The following is a 24,249-nucleotide window of genomic DNA, read 5'->3' as shown; positions in this document are numbered from 1 at the left end:
ATATTCAAATTTGTACACACACACACACACTCACGCACGCACGCACGCACGCATGCACGCATACACGCACGATCGCACGCACACACACACACACACACACACCATACCTGTGTGGGTATCAGTGGACTCATTAAATTCTCTTCTGTCTCCATGGAGACGGAGTGGGCCGGAGTGGTGCCATATTCTGGCCAACCGGTGACGTGGCTGGGCTGTCCTGACTGGCCCGGGGTTGGCGTCGGGTCCAGGTCATTCTCGAAAGTGAGAAGAGCATTACCTGTGTGTGAGAGAGGGAGGAGAGAAAGAGTAGAGCGTGTTGAGTCAGGGCATGGTGTTCCTGTGTGAAGGCTCTTTGGACTCGTGACTTCATTTGGAACAATTTATTCGGCAGTTCCTGTTCCAGAGCTGTCCCTGTTTACCCCCCAGCCTAAGCCACAATACGTCCCCGCCCTCTCTCTCTCTCTCTCTCTCTCTCTCTCTCTCTCTCTCTGTCACACATAGACACACACACTCTCTCATTCTCTTCCTTTCTAACTCCTCTGACCGCCTTCTCTATCTCTACTCTTGCTTTCCCCTCTGTCTCTCTGTCCCTCTCTCTCCCTCTCTTTCTCTCTCCCTCTCCCTCCCCCTCTCTCTCTTTCTCTATCTCTCTCTTTCTTGTGGATTCCTCAGACGCCTAGCTTGTTAGAAATCACAACGAGAGACTTCTGAGGTGCTATCGAGAGGCGGACGTGGCTGCACCAACTCAGTATTCCCCTCAGCATCCCCTCACCCCCTGCCCCCAACCCCCCCTCTGAGCCTGCACCTGTCTCTCCATGCGCTCTCATTAACCCGCCGACAAGTCGCCACAGCCAAACACACGTCTCACACTCACTCAGTCCCTCCTTTGTTACCGAACGTCCAGATCAGCTGGCTGCTCAAGGTCTCAGACTCTCTCTCTCTCTCTCTCTCTCTCTCTCTCTCTCTCTCTCTCTCACTCTCTCTCTCTTTCAGCTGGCATGGGAGACAGAGAGACAGAGAGGGAGGAGAGAGACACAGAGAGAGATATGGAGGGATGGGGGAGCAGCCTGAGTCGGAGTAAAACACTGTGACAAAAGTCAATAATAAGGATGATTCATTATTCATCACATAGAAAGGCCATCCAGAAGATTGGAGCTCGGATGGAGAGCAGTGGAGAGCTTTTGAATTGTCAAGCTGCCGCCCCTACACCTTTCCACGTAGTCTCTCTCTTTCTCTTTCACACACACACACACACACACACACACACACACACACACACACACAGCAACACATCTACCTACCCACTACCCACCCTCCGCCACACTCATCCCCCTGTCTACCGACGCACACTGACGCAGAGGTGAAGTCGGACGCAAGGTCTAGGTGAACCTGAAGCACCACACTGCATCTGCCATCTGTTGGCGATCGTGACAGACAAATTTCTTCACAAAAGTCTCTGCACTTCAGAATGTACTCTTCTCTCCACGGGAAGCAGAGAGAAAGCGAGTGAGAGAAAAAAAAAAAGAAACTGCTGTCTTTTCGATAAATAGACGGCGGTAAGCTGTGAAGCACATGTGCATGTCTGCTGGGTCCATCACCTTACCGAGTGGATAATTCTATTTGCACGCACACAGGGAAACACGCAGACCCATTATTGTTATTCTATCCGTTCAGGGAAATAACAAGGACTGAGGAAACAAGGTGATTTTTGAAAGCAGAGAGAGAGAGAAAGAGAGAGAGAGAGAGAGTATTCTACTTGTAAATACTTTGGCAAGATGACTGTATGCATTTGCCATTGCAAATAAACATTAAACTTTAATCTAAGTTAAAGCTGACATTTAAAGAATGAAGAAGAGAAAGGGAACAAAACAGACCCAGATCCTGTAGTTAACATCTGATTCCGACCCAAAGTTCTGCCAGTATGTAAGCCCACTTCAAAAACCCCAGCCTCCCCAAAGCACCTTGTTATCCTACTAGCCATGGATATACCGGCTGTTCCCTGTGTCTTAGGGAGATCCACATAAGCAATGAAATGAATGCAGTTTTTAATCCCAGACTCCCAGTACAGCTACTCTCGTCCCTGCTAGCTCATTTCCGTCAATGCAAATGTGAGTGTTAAACAAAAAAACCCCATCACTTTGCCCCTAAGAGCTTAAAGTAAAAGTAAATAAGTACTTTCCAGCCAAGCAGCTCATTAAACAAACACCAAGTTATGGTGACTGCTCTTGAGGCTTAATGTAGGCAGAATCTGCACCAAGGTTATTCTGAAACGATTACAAAAGCAATCTTTTGCTGGTGAGAGCCACTGTTATGAGTGGATGAAGCACATTTTTCACATGATAGCGTTTCTCGACGCCTGAGCAGAAACTGTCGATCAGTAGTGCTGGCGAGACCAAAGAGCCTATAGTTCTTCCCGACAGTAATACAAATGCCACCAAGCAAACAAACAAACAAACAAACAAAAAAATCCTCCAACAATATGTAGATTTTCTATTTATATGTTCAGCTACAGCTAAATACACATAGCTTTGAAGCAAACACAACAGACAAAAAAAAACATCTGTCTGATCACAAGCAAAAAATATATCTCAAAGCAAAAGAAAAAAAATATATCTCAAAGCAAAAGAAAAAAAACAACTTTGTCTAATGTGACATCTTCATCAACCTCTGTGGGTCCATCTCCTATCAAACACAGGCAGAGACTTTAGCATAGTGTCCTGCTGCCGCTAACGAGGAAAAGGCCGTGCATGCTTACTCAGGCAGATGTTGTCGGTGAAAAAGCCCAGGAAGTGGGCACACTCCTCCTTCTGGTTTCCGCTGGACGCACAGGTGCACCACGGGGCCACGCTGGACGAGGAGTTGTCCACGTAGTTGGGCGTCATCGGGCTCCCTGTCAAAGGTAAACAAGGCATGAAGACACCGATATAACACCTTCCTCGCCGCATTCACCCAACCATGCACTGTCTGGGCACTGAAATAGAAATTGATGAAGCTTTCGTGGTTGCTCCCTGTAGACACACTGTGATGGAGGAGCGCGGTGGTAATATTGTTTGGTAAATAAACAGAAAGTAATGAAAAGAGGCAATAACGGTTGGCTGACAAATGTCCAGTGATTCATTTTGTGTGATTGGCTGGTGGTTTGGATGGACTAGTGGGCATTTGGCAGATGCCCCCCTTGACCAAAATGCCAAGAGAAAGAATAATATGGAGGATAATTTTTACAGTCATACATCTCCATAATAGCAACATACAGCACAGAGCACCCCCTGATGCAATGCGGTATTCAATTCATGCAATGAGCCTAAGGCGTTCAGACAGAGGAATGATGATTTGAAACATCTATTCCAACGTTGTCAAGTTTTTAGACTCCCGTGGCCTCCTCTTCCCCCAGTTTGAGAAATTGGTTTTGAAAGTAGCATTCTCTTGGAAGGCAAACAGCTATATTTGTTTGAGCTGAGGGCGACACTTTGGTGTGGACTGTGGACGCCTTGGAAGAACATTTTGTATTCCTGGTGCTGTTGCGGTGAGAATGAAAGGGAGGAGGGTCATTTATAGAGAAGCTGGGTATGGAACCTGGAGCATTGCAACACTGCAGGCATCAAAGGCATTTTACAAGCAGGAAAAACATATCCTTTGTTTTTTTTCTCAAACATACCCAGACTCCATTTAAGACTTTCTTCAACTCTGAGACAAATACATGTCTCACACAGATACATACACAGACACATACACAGACACACAGACACACACACACACACACACACACACACACCTGATAGACAAACAACAAAAGACAGACAAATACAGACAGACCCACACACACTCCAGCACACACACACACACACACACACACACTCAAACTCCATCTCCCCTTCTTTTCTTTCCATCCCAGCTCATTTTGTTCAGCACATCTCTCTCTCTCTCTCTCTCTCTCTCTCTCTCTGCACTTCTCTCCTCCCATCTCTGACTCCAGAGCACCGTCACATCTGTTCTCTCTCCGCTCCGCTCCGCTCTGCACCCACCGATCAGTCCGGTGTAGGCCATGAGACAGTCCCGGTGACTCCCCTGCTTGCAGCCGCTGGCGGACTGCTCGTCCGGCTGGCAGTCGTACTGGAACTGGGCCACGCGAGACCTGTGGGGGGTAGAACGACAGAGGGACACGCTGCTCATACTGTGACAAGGCATGGACCAGGGATTTTTTAAAAAAAGTATATACATATATATATATATATATATAAAAAATATATAATAAATAATAATATGTTTATTTCATTTAGCGCCTTTCTCAAACCCAAGGTCTCTTTACTGTACATACTGTAGTAAGGAAAAAAAAACAGTACAAACAAAGAGGAGACAAGAAAATACAACAATACAACAACGAAAATACAAAAAAGGGCCTATATTACCCCACCGTGGACTTCATGAGGCAGCACTGCCTTGCCTAATCCTGACCCCACCCCTAACCCCAGCGCCTTCCAGCCAGCGCCGATGTCGGCGGTGAAGGCCCAAAAGGCCATATGTCCCTTAATTCTTATTGGTTAGTGAGACAGTGGAAGAGAGAGCGATGGGATGGGATGGGATCGGGCACTTGCCATGGACCAGAGATGTGCAGAAACAGTGATGGGGTGGTTGGAGGTGTCTAGTGTTCCAATGGGAAAGAGCGATCAAGATAACGACCATGACAATTCACACACAGGTGCAGACAATGTATTGCATAAGAGTGTATATTCAGCTTTGGCTGTTATATGAGCCAGAACTCATGAGTCAAATTAGACAGAACTTGCAAGGGTTCCAATTATTCTGTCGTCAAAGTGGTCGTCGCGGTGATATTTTGGGAGGAGTTTCAGGTGAGCTGTCAATAAGCGGATGCCGGCATATTCCTTGGCTTCATATCATTAGTGTGACCCTTGGGGTGACAGCGAGTACAAATAATGGTACCAGCCTAATCCTGGAGGGCAGCTAATGGGCTGAGAAACCTTATACCGGAGAAATCTGTGACAGTCATGCTGCTATTACTACCACCATCACACATTCAATATTAGCCCTTCAGTCGTGACAGAAACCCCCCCCCCCCCCCCCCCCCAAACAAACGTTGTTTTCTTTCCTTTCATGGACGTTAGGCTGAGACAATGATAAATGGTTGCCTCTCTAAGATGAGGGCCAAGGCCAAGCAGTTTGAGCTACACTTTAAATGTGTTGCTATTTAGCATAGAACTTATCCTGACGCAACTGACCTTGCATTGTTTTTGTGAATAAGCTAAATAAATGATCCATATTTGTTTAGCATAATCAATGTTCCCATAAACTTCCTTCCTACTTAAAGCAGGCATTAATTTCACTTTTTGCTTTGACGGCCCTTGCAGATACTCAGCCACTGTCTTGACTTGCTGTCTGAGGAGAGACACCAGAACATAAGTGTTCTGTTCAGAGTGCATACTTAGATAGATAGATAGATAGATAGATACTTTACTGATCCATCTTACTCAAACAACTAGCTTCCACTATAATCGATGGAACTGACTACACTAAACATGATAGCCACACGTACACTGTACGTTAAAAAAAAACTAGACTAGTCTTCTAAACCTAGTTTTACACTCCTGGGAACAGAGCACTTCAATAGGGCTCGGGAACACGCCTTGCATTCTGGGAATATTGCCGCCATGTTGGTAGGGCACCGAACGTAATATTCATTCATTCAAATGCAGAACACAAGAAGCAGAAATGTAGTATCAGCGATTCTTTTCCTCTTGCGATCATGGGTTGTGCTGTTACACCCCACTACACAGCAACATACGACCAAGAAGGCAAAAACTAAGTAACAGGAACCTACTAATAGGCGGGACTAAATCCATAGTCATCCATAGTAAATTAAGGAGTGAGGCTGCCAATATGGCTGTGCCCGCAAAGTTTTCACGTCATGATCCCGAGCCCTATTGTGTACCCGCCCGGTGTGTACATTCGAAAAAATAAGACCAGTCTTGTAAACCTTTTTTTCACTCTGAGAACAGAGCACTTTTGTTGTGAAAAAAAAAAGTGTGACCCTGCTGGCTACACCAACACGGGCAAGGACGGATGGACGGGAGACTTACCTGCAGACGTAATCGGCGTTGCAGGCCCTCAGCTGTGCCAGGCAGCTGGGCTTGTCCCCGCCCTCGTAGGAGCACTGGGGCACGACGGTCTGGCGGCGGCGCTCGGCGCACGCCTGGCTGCTGCATGGGCAGAAGAGCAGGCGGTGCGTGTACTCGACGGGCACGCGGTCGAAGAAGCGCCGCAGCGCCTTGTGGCACTTGGGCTTGTTGCAGAGGCCCGAGCGCGACGACGGCTTGAGGCAGGCCGTCACGTACTCGGTGCGCAGGCGCTGGCACTCGTCGTCCACGTTGCACGCCTTGGCCGCGTCCAGGCAACGGTTCACCGTCACGATGCCCACCTCCGAATCTGTTGGTAATGTTGGGAGCAGAGCGAGACAAAAGACTCTAAATTACTAAAGCATACAATAATCAACCAGTATGAAATAATTTCTACTGTAGACCTACTACTTCATACTGGTTGATTATTGCTCGTTTTAGTACTTGTTATATCAAGTATGCAGCAAACAAACAAACAAAACCAACCAATTAAAAGGTGTCCGTTGCGTTATAAATTATGGATTTCCTGAATTGGCTTATTAAAAATCAAACGTACAAAACGTGATGCAGGATAAAGAACACTGCACTATTAGCTGCATGTACCTAGGATCCATTAAGGTACAACATGTGCTGCAAAAAGCAATAGTCAACAAAAACAATAACATCAACAAAGCAGCTTACAAAGAGTATGCTTTTAAACCCTGTTGATGTGGGCCCCGAGCAATGCCAATGTATGTGAGAGAGACCTGAACACAAACAGAAGCAGGCTTCTTTTTCCAAATCCAAATGCCTCATTGATACGGGCACTAAGGAAAGCCAGCAGCCTGACTGCCTAACCAAAGAACCAAAGCATACACAAACACGGTTCTCTAGCAAGTGCTTCTGCCCTAAATAACACACACTCACACACACTCACACACACTCACACACACACACACACACACACACACACACACACACACACACACACACACACACACACACACACACACACACACACACACACACACACAGACACACACACACACACACACACAAACACACACACATAAGCATACACAACCACGGTTCTCTTGCAAGTGCTTCTGCACGAAATAAGCACATGCCTTTATGAGCACAACATGAATACATCATTCAAAAGATTCCATTTAGTTCACGACGAGCAGTCAAGCATTAGTGTTTTTAAATGTCTTTAAGATTAAATAGCCTTTAGTAGCTAAATTATAACTTCATTTACATGTTCATTGGCATTAGAAATTAATTTATATATGCAAGCTTCAGAGTAACAATTGGTTAGTGTATGGAACATATCCAGACTGATAAATGGACAGCTAAACAGCATATCAGATCTATTCCTCAAACTTAGTGGCCTTAGGTGATTAATGTCTGCACAACTAATCAACTTTTCTTTATGTGTGTATCAATGGCGAGTGACAGTGCATAATTAAGGCAATTTACACAAGTGCTGTACTTAAGTAGCCTGCGATTATGTGGTATATATTTACTATGTTCTTATGACCTGAATACTCCTTACACAGTCCTACAGAGTCAGGAGCCAGTGGTTGTTTACAATAAAAAACAAACTGAAACTGCTACAGTAAGTAAATCAACATAGGCCAGCCATGAAATTCTATTTAGGCATGTTTTGTTAGAGTTTTATTAAAGCTATCAGGGGGACACACTCATCGGCGGGAGGAAATGAAAATAAACATTACATCTCTTCTCTCCTCTCCAGGTCTATTTTTCCGAGAGAGCGGAGGACATTTCTGTGGAGCCTCTCAAGCCGCCAGATGTAAACATGGAGATCACGCACGGGGGTAAATAAAATCTGAGAATAATTTCGACCAACAACAATCTGAGGAGGAAATTGCAAAGGCAAACTAACAAACAGGCTCAGGAGAGGGCCTAGTCATTCCACTCCAGCACAGCGAGCAGTGCGATAAATTTAGCCTCCAAATTAAATGCAGGATCCGATGCCCAGAAACAAACACATCCTTTTAAATGAGCTTAATTGTGCTCAGACATGTGCCGATACTTTCATTTGCCAGTGCAAGCCTGCGGGATAAATAGTGAAATATTTTCCGCCTTGGGGCTAGCCCCGAGTCAACTTGAGAATTAAAGGTTGACCAAAATGAAGTGTTTTTTTTTTTTTTAAAGAAAAAAAGCAGGTTTTTTTGGTGGTGTGTGGCAAGATACCTGCAGTGATGGACGCCAGGCGCACATAGTCATAACCCTTCTGCACGGCCTCGTAGGGATAGCTCTCCACCAGGTTGAGTCCTGAGAGAGAGAGAGAGAGAGAGAGAGAGAGAGAGAGAGAACAAGAGTTATGGTTAAGGTTGCAGCTGAATGCCATTCTAACAGCTGTCATTAAAAGATAAAGCAGACGGAAACACCTCTGGCTATTGCTGGGGCTGCAGTTTAATTTACGGTCGAACAAAACGGTGACAACCATGGACTGGAAATGAAATCTTTCCCCTGCTGGCCAAACGAGAGCTTCCCAGAGTCTAGATAAAGTTGTGCTAGGCCTTATACTGTACATCAGCATGCATTGAGATTCATCTATTCAGGATCTCCTAAAAAGGAAAATTTTACAAGAACCGCCTTCCACACAGACTCTAAATCACTTCAAATATACATTGATCCACTTCTCCTTAAAGCATGCACTCTTTTATTTGTTTTTTTTAAGATGACTGAATTCAATTCCCTTAAAAAAAATCATAGCCTAATGTTCCAAGCTTTTTCCAGACTTTTCTCCAATTTATGATTTTCTTTAATGATAGTACTTTAGCTTGTGAAACAAGTATGCCTTTTTGAAGGGATTCTGATCTGCTGATCATGGACGTTCTTGCACACTGTCACCCTTTGTGTATTTACTACTTTGAGCAAGAGTTTTTCAAGAGTTAAAATTCACAACTCTTCATAAAAAAAATTTCCAGACTGGAATTCTGCTATTACTGTTTGTTTTTTGTTTATGTAAAGCACATTGAATGACCTCTGTGTATGAAATGTGCAATATAAATAAACTTGACTTGACTTGACTTTGTCACATACAAATACTGTCATCACAGTATTTTCAGCAAAAGCAAAGCAAGCAGAGCCAGGCTATAAATTAAAAAAATAATAATAATAAAAATAAATGTTCACCGTGAATGCCCGACTGATGGAGACTCCAGTAGATGCTCAGGCAGTTCTTCTCCTTCTTCATGCCCCGTCGGCACTGGCAGCCGTGCAGCGGGCTCGAGAGCAGCGCCGACACGGCGTTGGCACACTGGCTGCGGGCGCCGGGGCCCAGCTTCATGCTGCCGTTGCCAGCCACGCACTGGCGTAGCGTGCGCAGACGCGGGCTGCACGTCTCGTCGCTGGAGCAGGAATCCCCTGCCAGCAGGCAGTCCCTCCCCGCAGACAGTGCCTCCTGCAGGGCTGGGGGCAGAGGGGTGGACGTTAGCGATGACGGTATTTTTTGGTGCAAAACTCCTGAGCACTTGTGGCAATAGATTTTGTAAAATTGGGTCACTTTCCTTGACTCGCATATGAACTTAAGCAACATCCCATTCTTAATCCATCCTAATATTCAATATGACGTTGGTCCATCCTTTGCAGCTACAACAGCTTCAATTCTTCTAGGATGGCTTCCTATCACATGACTGTGCACCAGTGCACAAAGCAAGGTCCATAAAGACAGGGATGACAGAGTTCTGATGTGGATGAACTTGACTGGCCTGCACAGAGTCCTGACCTCAACCCAATAGAACACTTGTAGGGTGAATAAGACAAGAGACTGAGAGCCAGTCTCCTCGTCCAACATCAGTGTGTGACCTCACAAATGCGCTTCTAGAAGAATGGTCAAAGATTCCCAGAAACAAACTTCCCTAAACCTTGTGAAAAGACTTCCCAGAAGAGTTGAAGCTGTGATAGCTGCAAAGGGAGGACCAGCGTCATGTTAAACCCTATGGATTGAGAATGGGATGTCATTTATGTTCATATGCAAGTCAAGGTAGGTGACCCAATACTTTTGGTAATATAGTGCATGCATCAGTCCCAGTGGCACAATCTTGCATGCATGGTTTTTCCGCTCAGAGGTGCTAGGGGGAAGCGATACAGCCGTCATTCAATCCGATACATATGTCAAATAACCATTCCAATGACTCCGAAGCTGATTAGTTAAGGCAAATTAAGCTAAAAAAAAAAAAAACTTCCATAGTTCACCTTTAATGCAACAAGGGTTACACATCTGTATATTTCCCCCTTTCAAATGCATTTGATCATCTTAGTTTCTGTGACCATTTTCTCTACCTACAACGCTTGAATCTAAAGCTGTTTCCTCTGCTCTCACGTTTGCACCACACATGACTGGTAGTGGCAGATTCAAGCAGTTGCAGTTATTGACCATAGCTATTGACAGTCATTTTGCACCAAATATACTGCGGTACTCCCAGCAGCAGGAGAGAGGCAACAGAACAGGTGGCCCATGGAACAAACGAATAAGCTAACTGATTAATGAACTACCTAACTTATTACCTTACTACCTAACTAATTTACTGACTGACTGACTACCTAATTAACTGTCTGACTGACTGTGTAGTTAACTGTCTGACTGACTGTGTAATTAACTGACTGATACATTAATTAACTAACTAATCAACTGGCTAAATGACAAATTAATAAACTAACTAACAAAGTAATCAACCAACTGACTGACTACCTAATTAAGTGACTGGCTTAATGATTAACTAACTAACTGATCAACTGACTAACTGACAAAGTACATAAATATTTCTACATGCTCAAGAGACACGCCAATAGGCTATTACAAGTTGCCAAATAGAGCCATTTGATTCCTGTCACAAGATTTGAATGTTGTTTGAGGCAACCATTACTCTTTATACAGAATAAAGGCAGACAGGGATTAGAAACAGATTCTTGTTTCAAAGGATAGACCGTGTTAGACAATAATCTAATTTTCTGCCTTTTTTGTGCTATGCTTAAGCAGCAAATCTAAGACTGTACAACAACCTACTGTATAAAGGCATCAAAGAGAATGAATTGAAAACAACAGAACACCCATTCATATCTTTCTGCAGGTCTCTCCCAGCAAAGATGTATTTTAAACAAATTCTCAAACTGCAAGATACTTGCTTTAAAGGCATCTCAAAAATGGTTGCTCAGCCAGTGGATGTCTTAGGGCAAATTAGCTTTAGTGTTTAATTTAGTTAGACCTGAAAGGTTTACAGAAACACATATGCTTCAAAATACAAGAGACATAGCTGGTACAAATTACGCACAAGCTGCACCTCAGTCAATCAGCCCTGGAATTTAATTGCAACAGACAATGGCTCAAGGGCAGATTTAAACGTACAAAATAATTCCAAGCGGTAACAGATTAATGCCAGTTATGTGCCTTTGCTTTGGAGTCCCAAACTTCTTTTTTTCAGGACTGAGCAAATATTCAGACATACCACTCCCCACAAAGCATACCCCACACGGTCAATACACAGCAACACTCCAAAACGGAACGACCGAGTAGAATTGAATGACCACAATTTCTCTCTTTGTTCTATTTCCCTCAAATGTTTTGTGTTCTTCCATGCTTGGCCAGAATGGCTCAATGGACGAAGATACGCACGGAGAGTGATATGTTGCAATCAAGACATCAGAGGAATTCTGGGAACTTTTCACAGACGTGAATACCCCAGTGGAGGTGGTGTGTGTCTCATGCTCTGTGGGCACCAATAGTCAAATGAATCATGATGACAGATGACAGAAATTACATTTCTTTTATCCCCAACTCAGGTGTTTAAGGGTCTGGGCAGGATCTGCAGGAGGAGAGGGGCGGGTTAGGGTGGCGGTAAAATTTCCTCTGTGAAGGTTGGCTGGCCAACTACATAATGCATTACTCTGACATTATTTTACACTTAAATTCCGCGGAGCATATTGATGAGGGATTCAGATCCCATTTATCAGGACACATTCTTTTCCTTTCTTTTTTTCTTTTTTTTTCGTTTTAAACAGAATCGTGTTCAGCTTGCACCTCTATACAGCTCAGAGATTTTTACATATTGTCTGATTAAAGTCGTCTTTGGAAAAAAGTCCTTGCTCCTGTCGACATCAGGGTAGAACGAGTTGTCATACGGAGCACGCTTGCATTACCAACACACATTTTCATCCATGAGGATGGAGGTACAGTATAGGGACTTGCTTGCTGGTGATTTAAAGCACAAAACTGTCCTTGACTCAGGCCTTGCATGGCTGGGTTGTGATATATGCATATGTGACATGACATGCACACTAGACACTCGAGAGGCGCACACACAGTGCCAAGACACTTCGGCAGCTTACACCAAAACAATAAAGATTTCCCTTCATTTTAAGTGCAATCACTGTCACACGGCTTATAGGATGTGGATGGTATGCAATGCACTGACCAGATGCTTGTCAATAGTTAGATTACAGTTTTTTACGATTGTTTACACACTAAAATATTTTTTTTCACACGATTAGCAAAATTTTACTCCAAGGAGCAAAACACCTCCACCGATTTGCACAACATTACACACAATATCTGCTTCACCCTTTTTGCAAAACATTACACACAGTGATTTGTAAAACACACATTTCCACACCTTAGACACAGATAAGGATTGTGAGGTTACTTCCTTGTCATTACAAAGCCCCGGATTGCCAATGACTACACTAATGAACGAATTGGATAATCACATCCACCAGGTGTGTAAGCACACATGTGCAAAATTGAAAACGCAGCACTCAGGTGTGCTATACAGTCTTGTTGCTTTTGCAGTAGTTGCTCTTCAGAGTCAAAGTGTATGTACTGTACTTTATGCAGTATTTTTTGTTTGTCTACAGATTTTATTTGTTCAATTGACTTCATTGTTGGTTGATTACTGTAACTGATTATGGTTAGAAATACTGTAAGTATTGAAAGAAATACTTGAAATATTCAGTCTACAGCAGTCTTCAGTGTTGTACAGTGCAAGTGCAAGTTTATAGACCTATTTATGTACACTTCCCCTATGTCGAACTAATCATGAAGAATGTTGTGGGTTTGTATTTTTTGGACATCTAAATGATCCCATACATAACAATGTCTGGGCAAAAATCTAGCACATGCTATTTCCTAATTTTTCTTTTTACAAATGCGTTTTGCATTTATCATTGCAGAGTGAAACTGGCTGCAATAGTGTCTGATCATTGAGGACTGTGTTTGTTAAATGACAACTAATAGCATTTTTACAAATATGTGTATATGTTTTGACTGAAGTGTGTACAGTATGTTTTGACTGAAGTGTGTTTGTTTTGACTGAAGTGTTTCATTTTGCAAAAAATCTAGGAATTATGCAAACTGAGTGTGGCGTTTGGATACCTGTGTTTAAATTTTGTTAAAAAGAACTCGGTTTGAAAAATTGTGTGTAAGCAATTGAAAAAAACTGTAATCTAGCTATAAGCACATCCACCTATGTGCACAACTGAAGAAAACCGTAAAAAGATGTCCTTCTGAGTCTTTTACACAGACAGCCAGGCCAGAAAATGAAATCATCAATACCAGAACACAGAGTTTTCTGACATGAATAGGTTACAAGGATATTCTGAAGTAAATCATTCATAGACACAGCACAGAACTACATTAGATAAATGTTGAGATAATACATTTCATTCCCCTATTAAACTAGTGATTACATTCATAAGTAGTAGACCATTATACGTTATAAGTTTTCCATGAGGGTTGATCAGAATTTCCAGATGAAAGCTTTTTGACACAAAACACAATGTAACATATCTGTTCAAACCCAATGGGGTGCAGCTGCATTAATTCCACTCTTGAGACTAGTGCTACAATCACCAATGAACACTACCTTTATTGCCTTTTTAAAATGGCTTTTTCTCTATAGGAAAGCCAGCCTTCATTGTGACTTGCTCCGTCCTTCTTTTGGAGAGCACGAGGCAAAAATTGCTCTGAGTGCCGTATCGATTACCAGGAGACAATCTGCAGGCACTGAGAGGCTCCTAAATAGCCGCCGTGATTGTACAGACGAACAGTACAATTTTGGGTCTATGTTCTTGCTTTAATCCTGAGGATTATTGACTCTGTAGCTCAGCGTGTCGCTCTCTCTTTCTCTCTCTTCATCTCTCTATCTCTCTCTGTGGCTGATGCCAAACCCTCCCAGACCCCCCCCCCCCCCCCCCCCACCCCACCCTGCATCTGACTCAACAGGCCGATGGGGTATTGACCAGGTAGCGGATCTGCAGTACAGTGGGCAAAGGCAGGATGGGGACCAATGAAGGGTTAAGGTGCTCAAAAAAAGCCACTGATTAGTTTAAGATGAACAGACATTTTTCTTACGTAGTATTACTCATAACTTTATAACACGTAAGACTTACTAACATATACACTCACAAGTCAGGGTCAAGTCAAGAACAAAGCAATACATGCGTTAATAGCCAATCTGGTTAGCACAGCAACAAGCAAGCAAATAAATGAACAAACAAGCCAACAAACAAATACGCAAGCAAACAAATACATAAACATACCAACAAACAAACACACAAGCAAGCAAGCAAATATGCAAGTTTTGTCGTTTTTTTGCAATTTGCTCCGGAAAACAGTGTCGGCTAAAGGATTAAACTATGTTGCGGTGATGCGAAAGGCTGTACATTACACTACAGGTATAGCCTATACGTGTGATGGGAAAGGAAACTTCTAAGCCCATCTGTCACAAAGGTGAAGCCCGTCCGACAGTCTGATGAGCTTGAAGGTGGAAAAGCCCTGACTCCCCTCTCGCTGTACTGGTGTCAGTTTTGTGCTGCCTTGGCAGAAGCCGGGGTAGACCCCATACATCAAGCATGCAAATGAGAGTTGATTTGACATTTCCAATAAGCCCGTCTCAATGTAGCAGTCGGGTTTAGCCAATTAACCATGTCAGTAATCAATTCCCCCTAAGCCTTGGCTAAGTCTTCACTTATCCTGCCACATAAATCACCCTCAGATTAGCTGATCACTTGCCCAGATGCACTGGCCTAATGATCCAGTTTGGAGGGAATAAGATTAAAAATGAAAGTTAATGAACTCTGCTGGAATGACACAGACAAAACTCCCTTGTAGTCTACCTGTGGCGCCCCATGCTGTTTGCCTGCGGGGAGGGATTCTATGATTAAATGTCAAATGATAGCTTAATCATCATTATCCGCACACTCTAAATGTGCATTTTTTCCCCACTTCGTGGCCAAAAGAAGAAATTTAACCTTGAGAATGAGTGTCACAATACTAACCTTTATCATTCATCTACAAAAGAACACATCAAATCTAGACTACTGTACGTGGAATTAATCCAGCGATCATCATCACACCGTCACAATAACGGACACAAAATCCATCTCAAGGAAGCATTTTTATAATAACCATATTTATAGCACTGCATACGGTAGCTCTTCTATATGAATGGTCGCGCACAGTGAAAACATGACGACAGGTGACGATCGACTCACAGTCGATCAGAACAACGGCCGTGACAACCTGTGCAACTGACGCATTTGGACGAACTGAATCATTTGTTCAGTCTGGAGGTTTCCGATGGCGATCCAACCTTGTGCCCATGATTAAAGCCTGTGATTCAGCCTCATTACTGAGCCAGACTTTCCAGCCCTCGTCAGTAAATGCAAGAGGGAGATGAAGCTGACTCAGTCTCATCCTTGAACCTTTTCCGACTCCCATTTCTACCAATCAGCTTGACCCCTGGGCCTGCTGTTTACCGGTTAAGAAATCCATAACAAAGAGAATGATTGCCCTCTGTTGAAATGAAACGCTAAATGTGTGTGTGTGTGTGTGTGTGTGTGTGTGTGTGTGTGTGTGTGTGTGTGTGTGTGTGTGTGTGTGTGTGTGTGTGTGTGTTTTGATGTGGGTACACAGCACCTGTGACATCATCCGTGCAACAGAGTAATTACATCTGAAATATGTTGTTTAGCCTTTCAGATGGGTTAACTAGACCTCTTCAAGGGACCTTTCACTTTGATTCATATTAACATGAAACACTATCATTGGAACATTGCAGGAGGCTTCCAATGGTTGTAGCCAGATGGATTAAAAGGACATCTCGTTACAGTTTCAGAGATTACAATGTTCACAGTCATCCCCTCGCAATAAAATGATGTTCCTTTTATAGCTCTGAACCTTAAAACATTTTACATTCCCAACTGACCATTTTCAAGCATTCAAACATTTCAAACAGCATTTTCCTTCAAATTATAGCAACCTACTCTTGCCTTCGAATACACTCAAAGGCTTTGTCAAAATAACAAGACCAGAATAACTCTGAGAGTGCAGGTACTTTTAGCCATGTGCACACCAACACATTAACATCAAAGGCAGAACCCCCCCCCCCCCCACACACACACACCCTACGCACACACACACCCCGCCAAAAAGACAAAGCAAAAACTTTTAACTACTTTAACTTTGTGCAAAAATTTGCTGCTCCAATCTTTCTGAAAGACATCAAACATATTTATAGACTTCAGAGATGGCCAAAAGCAAAGGCGTTCTTGCTTGCAAAAAATGTTTTGATGAGGAATCAATTCACAGAATTAAGTTTTAAGTGAATTGTACTCTTATGATGAATGCTGGTTGAAGTCATTTCCAGGCCCTCTAAGCTACTCTCACTTAAGGAAATGCATTATGCTCATTGTTCACAATCACTTCAGCAGCAGTCACTTTCCGTATGGATGACACCACTTTAGCTGAAATTAACACTATGGAAGCCACCCATGGGTCAGAAGTTTTGCATGCGCCACAGGTAGTCAAATAATCCTTTGTTACTGATTACAATAGACTTAATTGGAGCTGAAAATAACAACTCAAAAACAACTCAAAAGTAGTCTGAGTGTTTTTGCTTCTTTGTAAAGTACAATAAAATATGTCGATCTCAAAACATAATTGCAGAACATACACCACCTGTGTCCCACCACGCGTCAGTGACAAAAGTGTACAGCCTGCCAGGACTGAGTGACTATGCCCCTGCTGTGTAATTGTGTGCCGTGTGAAGCCTGTGGCTCATATATTCACCCACCAGCCAATCCCCCATGGCTACAAGCCATTGACAAATATGGGCTTTGTGGTTAGTCAATGTCCATTACCTCGGGCAGGACATGATCCTGGTATAATCTCGTATTGTATTAAAGAGCTCGGTTCTGGCCCCCTGTGTCGCCGTCAGGGACCAGTGGCAAAGAAAACAAGTTATGAATTGCCCATCATTTTTCTCCGTCATTTTCTTGCACGCCACTCAGATCTGATAACTCTCATCATGGTGAGATTGAGAGGGAGGGATGAAGCAACTCAACGCCTCCATGGCTTTTTGGAGTAGGTGAGTGGAGAGTTGCTAAGCTACACGCAAAAAAAAGGGAAGAGATCGACCCGGAAGGATAAAGATCTCAGATCAGCGGAGACCTGAAACACTTGCAATTTAGCCCATGAAGACATTTCAAATATGGTTCCAGAGGAGGAGAGTTGTATAAATCAGAGAAAAACACACACGGACAGACAAGCAGACAGACAGACAGACAGACACACACACACACACCACCAAACGCCACCACCAGCACAGTGTCCAACAACTAACTGTATGACGGAATTTGATAAATAACTATCTATGACCGGGAGTCCTGCACGAGTCCTCACGCATACCTGAAACCTCCCGTGCTTGCTCTCTTCATCGGCTCATTCTTTAAAGTCTTGGGAACCCCTGTACCTGCCACAACAAAATGCTGCCTCAGCAGTCGCCGAGGCCCTGGGCAGGCTGCCAAGGTCCGTGCCCCTCCCCGAGGGCCGGCGGCATGCTCCGCCGCGGTCACAGACGTCTGGACCATCGGCATCACTGGCCACAGTGGACCTGCTTATTTATTGACCTGTGCTGGCCAAGCCAGGCTCTATGGAGGCAACAACACACACACACACACACACACACACACACACACACACACACACACACACACTTATATACACATACACATACAGACACACACACTTACATACAGTACACATACAGACACACAGGTACACATAGACACACATACATACACACACACACACACACACACACACACACACATACACACACTTAGCATCAGCAGGAGAGAGCAGGAGCAGTGATCTCCCAATTAGATCCACACAATTTGGCACGTCAGAACGTGAACAGCAATATTCCAGCCATTTAGCCGGCCTAATAGATAGCCTGTGGTCTCTGACAGGCATGCAGCACTTTCCACAGCTACAACACAAACAAGGAGCAGAGGAAAGGTCACTTACATATGGCCAAACATATGGTGGGGCTAACCACTGCTACCTACGCCAAGGAGCTTATGTTTTCATGGGAGTGATCTGTATCACTGTCTTGATCCAGGAGGCGGTCATGTTTTCGCTTGGTGGAGGGCTGCGCTCTCGGCGTGCTTTTCTAGTTGTACATAAAGTGTTTCTATTGAGCGTGAGCTGTACTGTGAGTTTGTGAGTTGCAGAGGTGATTCCTACCATGTATTGGTTCTAACCATTCTTTTAAACCTGATGATTCTAATTAGCAACACTCTTCAGCCAGATGAATAAGCGAATTACTGAGACCACTTGTGTTACTGGCAGGACTTTTACTTTCTGAAATTGAACTTTTCCACCTCTGTGACTGTGTGTGATGTGTACACTAAACATGCTGAAAATAACCAGATAAGCTTTTGGATACCCCAATAGTATAAGTTAGGGACAAAAAGAGAGCCACCAAGCTTTGAACATTGAACATTTTCATTCAACTTTGTGCGCTTTCATGAGCACTGTGCTTTGTTCCCTCCAGTATACATTATATGCCAAACAACGCCTTTCAAATCTATGTAACGAATGGCTGTGTGGCGCTGTGAGAATCATGGCTCCCACTGCTGAAAAGCCTAGTGTCTGTCTGATGTGCTTTGGCACGGCAGAGACAACATGCAGGCCTAATGGGCCACTCATAGATGATTGAGTTCTGAGGGGCCTTCATCTTGAAAGCAGTGCTTTAGACAGGTACTGTGTGGAAAGTATGTTGAAAGGGAGAAGAGTGGAAAAAAGAAAGATTATTGAGTAAACACATCATTGTCCGAACCACCAACATATTGCACTGCTCTTGGCTATTTAAAGCCATACGTACCATACGTTTCCAAGGCGGCGGCTGTTCCACACATACACACGCCATCGTAATTGCTACCTGAGAATCGTTCAAATATTAACTTTCCTCTTATGACAAAACAGCATGCCATATCTGTCCAAACAAGCAGGCCCTAATGTCACCAACAAGACTATGTGAAAGAGGAGCAATTCTTTCACTATGCAAAACGGAGCATATCTCCTCCTCCCCGTCTTCCCACCATGGCAGCTTTTTTATATTTGATTCATTCGTCTGACTTAGAAAATAGATTTTAATTATAATGGAATGAAGTTGCGGAAGATTTGCATGAGCTATAGCCGGCTGTCAAAATGGAACCTCAAGGTTGCAACACAATGGGGGGGTTTTATCGCAAAGCACCAGTGGTGGCATTATGGTAACAAAGACTACTGGCTTCTAATGGCGGCAATTAACTTATCCCCGCACCGTCTTTTCAGTCTGCTTATTTGAGAAGATGACACATCAGATTTATTTTTTCTGACGGAGATAGGAAGGAAGCTATTGTGAATTGGAAAATGTCTGCCCGCCAAGGTTCCGCAACCAGACAAAATCGGAGCAAATAGCGATCTCAAGCTCTGGAGCTGCCAAGCCACAGCAGAGGAGAAGACATGTCTCACCCCCAAGGCTGCTGAAAGCTACACTCTACTATCTCTAGAAAAACGTTTGTTACAGTATATCACAATGAAGATCAGTCTCTCTTCGCTAAATGGGAATACTATGTGAATTCTTTTTTCAAAACACTTTTTTGAAACATCCAGTCTTCATGTCCTGAGGCTGTAAATACATCCTTTCTGAGTGAATAGCTGTTCCGCTGTTTTGGAATTGCTGTTCCGCTGTTTCTTAGACCGCGCAGCCGGTGTGTAAACGGTCAAAGGTGGTCCGTCCGGCATCATGACCTGACTGAATGGACTCACAGCCGCATGGCGGCCTGATTTAGAGTGGTCCTCATTACTGAGGCGGGTCAGTTGGACCGAAGGCGGGTGACAACTGAGACCCAGCCGTAAATAGTTGTCGAAGGAGGTAATTTTGATGACGGCGCGGTGGGGAGGTGAGCGGAGAGTCTGGTCTGAAGTGGTGGAGCCATCACGCAGCCCCGAACTGTCTGTCACTCGGGGCGACAGCTGTGGGAGGAGGACGAGGGTCCATGCATGCTAAACACGGCGTCAGTTTGAATGATGGGTTCTTGCGCTGATGAAGGACCGCGGGCGTGTGTGCGCGCCAGCGCGTCAAGCCTTCCTGGAGGCCTCTGGTGCTTGCTAATCAGGCCGAGGTAAAGTCCCGCACGCATTCAAAGGAAATACTAGTAAGACATGTGTTAAGTTTTTGGGGAACTTTTAATCATTCGTACTCTCTGATGCAATAAGACAGTCTTCAAGCCAGCTGGTGTTAGCTCTCTCTCTATCTATTTTTTTTTTTTTTATCTCTAGGCTCATTGTAATCCCTGTACAATCCACTGTTTGCATCATTAACCATTGTTACAAGGCTTAGAGTGCTATTATCATCTCTGTGCTATCAGAGTTGCTTCTTCAGTGTGCCTGTACACAAGGAGATCATCCAGAAATGTGCGCAGACTGCGCACATATGAATATGCAAATGATATTGATGACAAACAAGTCATGGTAAGGTCCCACTTAAGGTCTCTGAAACTGGAAATACTTCTAATGGCACAAGGAACAAAGCAGCATATTCCCTGAGAGGATCAACACAAAGGATTTATGTTATCGACCAAGAGCTTATGCAACATCTTTAAGGGGCTTGTTGATATTACATGATACTCATTGCACAGTTAGAAAAAAAAGACATACAGGTTTAAAGCAACACTAAAGAGTTTTTTGTACCTTAACATAATGTTTCCAAAATCATTTCAGCGGTTCATCAACTCGTAACAGGGTGAACGGCACTTCTGCAGCGGCCCTCTATCGGCTATAACCGCACTCTGTAACTTTACCAGATCGGGTAGCGTACCTGCGGTTCGATGAAAAGAGATCTAAGACAATCTAAGAGATCTACCACAAATTTGACTTGCTTTGATGTCGCAATACATCATACTGTCATAAAATCATGCAACATGCTCTACCTTGTCTGGACATCGTTATTTGGTGGATTGTAACAAATGATGTGTGTGCAACAGAGGAAAAGTGCTTTAGTGTTGCTTTAAAGCGCGCTCGAAATATCATGCACTGTCGTAATCGCGTTTGTTATGATGTAAACAAGTTGAAATTTCAGCTCAAATGATCTGTCATGGACCACTCCATGTGATCATCTAATGTCATCAGATCTTAATTACACATCTGTTATCATGTAGCCACTGAAAAAGACACAATCACATCACGATAGCTCCAAGGGCACTTAGCGCTGTATTCTGAATGGCGTTCTGGTGCAATGGAGGCGGTGGGGGGTTGTTCATTTCATCCTAACACATTTGTCAACCCATTTGTGATTCACATCAGACCACTCGCTGGCAGGGTGCTCGCCGTAGAGGGGGCCAGCGAGCAGGTCCAGGAAGGAAGCGTTACCAAAGGGAGCCCATCCTGGCGACGGTTCTGAGCTGCGTGAGACCCGATGATGAGCCCCTGATACGGAGCGCTCCCGCTGCACTCCTGCTCGCGGCACTCCAGACGGCACGCGGGGATGATAAGACATCGCGCCGGAGCCAAATCTGCGCTGACGTTGAGCTTCTGAGCACCCCCCCCCCACACCCAGCGGGAGGTATGGCGAAGCAGTGTTGGCTGAGGGAGATGTCAGACTGGTGAACCTCAGCACTGCTTTCATACAGTCGCCAGGGTAAATGTGATAAATGACAAGAAAACCAAGAAAGACCTTAAAAGCAAAGACAGCAAAGACCCTCTTTGTGGGTGAAGAAATGTCACTGGACAAAATAAGAGTAGAGAAATAGAGTGCGAAAGAATGAGAGAGAGAGAGAGAGAGAGAGAAAGATAGAGGGAGGAATAATAGAGATGAACTAGACCTTCCGTGGGTCCTAGGAGGAGACTCTAAGACTGCTGAGCCACTGCTCACGTACATTCCTCTGGGTCCAGCATCCCCTCAGAGACGCTGTGCTCTGATCCTAGAGGATCCACTGGGCTCCACTCTCAGAGACTATGGGTCAGAGATCAGAAAGACACAGAGGGTCTGGGGCACTGACCAGTCACAAAGAGAGAGAGAGAGGGAGAGAGAGAGAGAGAGAGAGAGCAGGATTTTAGAGACTCTCTGGATGTCAACATCCATCACCAGTTCCAACTCTTCCTGACCTGTGGCAAACACATGGCGGAACATGAGTATTACTGTCTAAAAGCCAAGAAAATAGCCTATAATTCCCACTGTTCTGCCAGGTTACAGGCATCTTTACTGACTGCACTGGAGCCGTTATCCAGTGCTTTTATTGAACTCATCCTTCTACCAAAGCACAATTAATCACGCATCCCAATGACAAGCATTGCGCCAGTAAAACGTGTAAGAGGGAGAGGGGTCGCCACCTCTGGGTCTCTTCGAGGAGTCTGATGGCTGAGAACACAGTCAGATGTCTCCCTGGTGTTCCATTTCCACACAGTAAAGGTGAATGGCAACATGGGATTATGGCAGGAGCCATCTGCTTACTTGTCACTGGAGACAATCAGCAGGTAAATGAACCAGGGGAAAAGTCCTCATCAACACTTTTTTATCAGGTCGTTTTCTGTTTACTGTTTACACATAGCGCTTGCAGAGACAAAAAAAAAATAATAATAATACGCATTCCTCAAAGTGATTTAAAACCCTATAATGTGCTGTGTTTTACAACATCTTTTCCTGTCGGCTCTGTGGGAATTAGTTGCATTTCTTTTACATGCCACAAGAAAAGAAGAAAAAAAAAAGCCTTGGGATGGGATTTCCATTTCGTACTCTAATTTAAATGATATTGATCCTTGGAGGCAGTCATGCATAATGAATCTGACTCATTATCAAGTGAATGAATAGTTTATAAATGGGAGAGTAAACTTCTAAATTGAAGTCCACCAGGACTAGCCGTTTATGTTGGCTCAGACATGCTGGCTGCATATCCCACGTACGATGGCCACCCCATGTGCCATCTGATCTCGGTTAGCGTGCCCACTCACTGGCAGATGATTGACAGCTCCCAATCACCGCATTTCCTAACCAGCCATTACTACTATTCAGTAAATATCACGTGCTGCATAAATAGTGGCAGTGTGGGGTCCCAGGCAACGTGCACCGTGAAAGGACGAGGTGAGACAAACAAAGCGATAAACGACTGACTAATTATATACTGAGCGCCGTCACTGCTACTGTGAAATGAAAGCGCGGGTGTGTTTTTTCTCCCCGCGATGAGGCAGCAGTTTAATTGGCGACCTCCAGACGCGGAGAGCCAACCCCGCGCAAGACCCTTTCATCTCCAGGTGTGCGCTCATCACCTGATGGAGGACCCTCGGCCTCGCCCCCTGGTGGCGATCAGAGTCAGGGCACTCTGGCTGCAATTAGTGGACATGCGAATGGAGTGGTGTGTGGTCATGTGTTTGTGTGTGTATGTGTCTATGAGTGTATGTGACTGTGCAAGTGTGTGTGTGTGAGTGAGCATGCATTTGTGTGTGAGTGAGATAGAGCGTGTGTGTGTATGTGAGTTTACGTTTGTGTGTGTGTGTGCATGAAAGTGTTTCTGTGTGTGTGTAATTGTGCATATGTGTGAGCGTGTGTATTTGCGTGTGCATATTTGTGATTGTGCATGTATTTGTGCCCATGTGTGTGGGCTGAAGAGCCCTCTTTAATCAAATGTGCGCTTTTTAAGTAGCCCCACATGTACAGCCTATACCGTATTTAAATCACAGCAGGCTAATCGTTTTCCCTCCAGCTCATGCGATTTACCTTTGAGACCACAATGGCACAAATTGATGCAAATTAATACAAAACATTCAGCCTTGGAATACGGTGTTGAGTGGTGGACCACT

The 24,249-nt window shown here is 44.2% G+C and overlaps 1 protein-coding gene across 1 annotated transcript in view; it reads right to left on the bottom strand.

Moving 5' to 3' along the window:
* The window catches only part of gfra4b (GDNF family receptor alpha 4b), a 35,821-nt gene that overhangs the window by 1,535 nt on the left and 10,037 nt on the right, over window positions 1–24,249 (bottom strand). Inside the window, exons 2-7 of the mRNA XM_062524795.1 lie at window positions 9,270–9,545; window positions 8,322–8,402; window positions 6,090–6,435; window positions 4,020–4,129; window positions 2,753–2,887; window positions 108–274 (exon numbers count right to left, since the gene is read on the bottom strand). Of these exons, the coding sequence (XP_062380779.1) occupies window positions 108–274; window positions 2,753–2,887; window positions 4,020–4,129; window positions 6,090–6,435; window positions 8,322–8,402; window positions 9,270–9,545 (1,115 nt within the window). The remainder of the gene's footprint in view (window positions 1–107; window positions 275–2,752; window positions 2,888–4,019; window positions 4,130–6,089; window positions 6,436–8,321; window positions 8,403–9,269; window positions 9,546–24,249) is intronic.

The sequence above is a fragment of the Sardina pilchardus genome, chromosome 21, assembly GCF_963854185.1.
Source record: "Sardina pilchardus chromosome 21, fSarPil1.1, whole genome shotgun sequence".
NCBI classification, from domain to species: domain Eukaryota; kingdom Metazoa; phylum Chordata; class Actinopteri; order Clupeiformes; family Clupeidae; genus Sardina; species Sardina pilchardus.
Note: the sequence above shows the minus strand (reverse complement) of the source record. Positions and strands in the feature narration are given on the sequence as shown.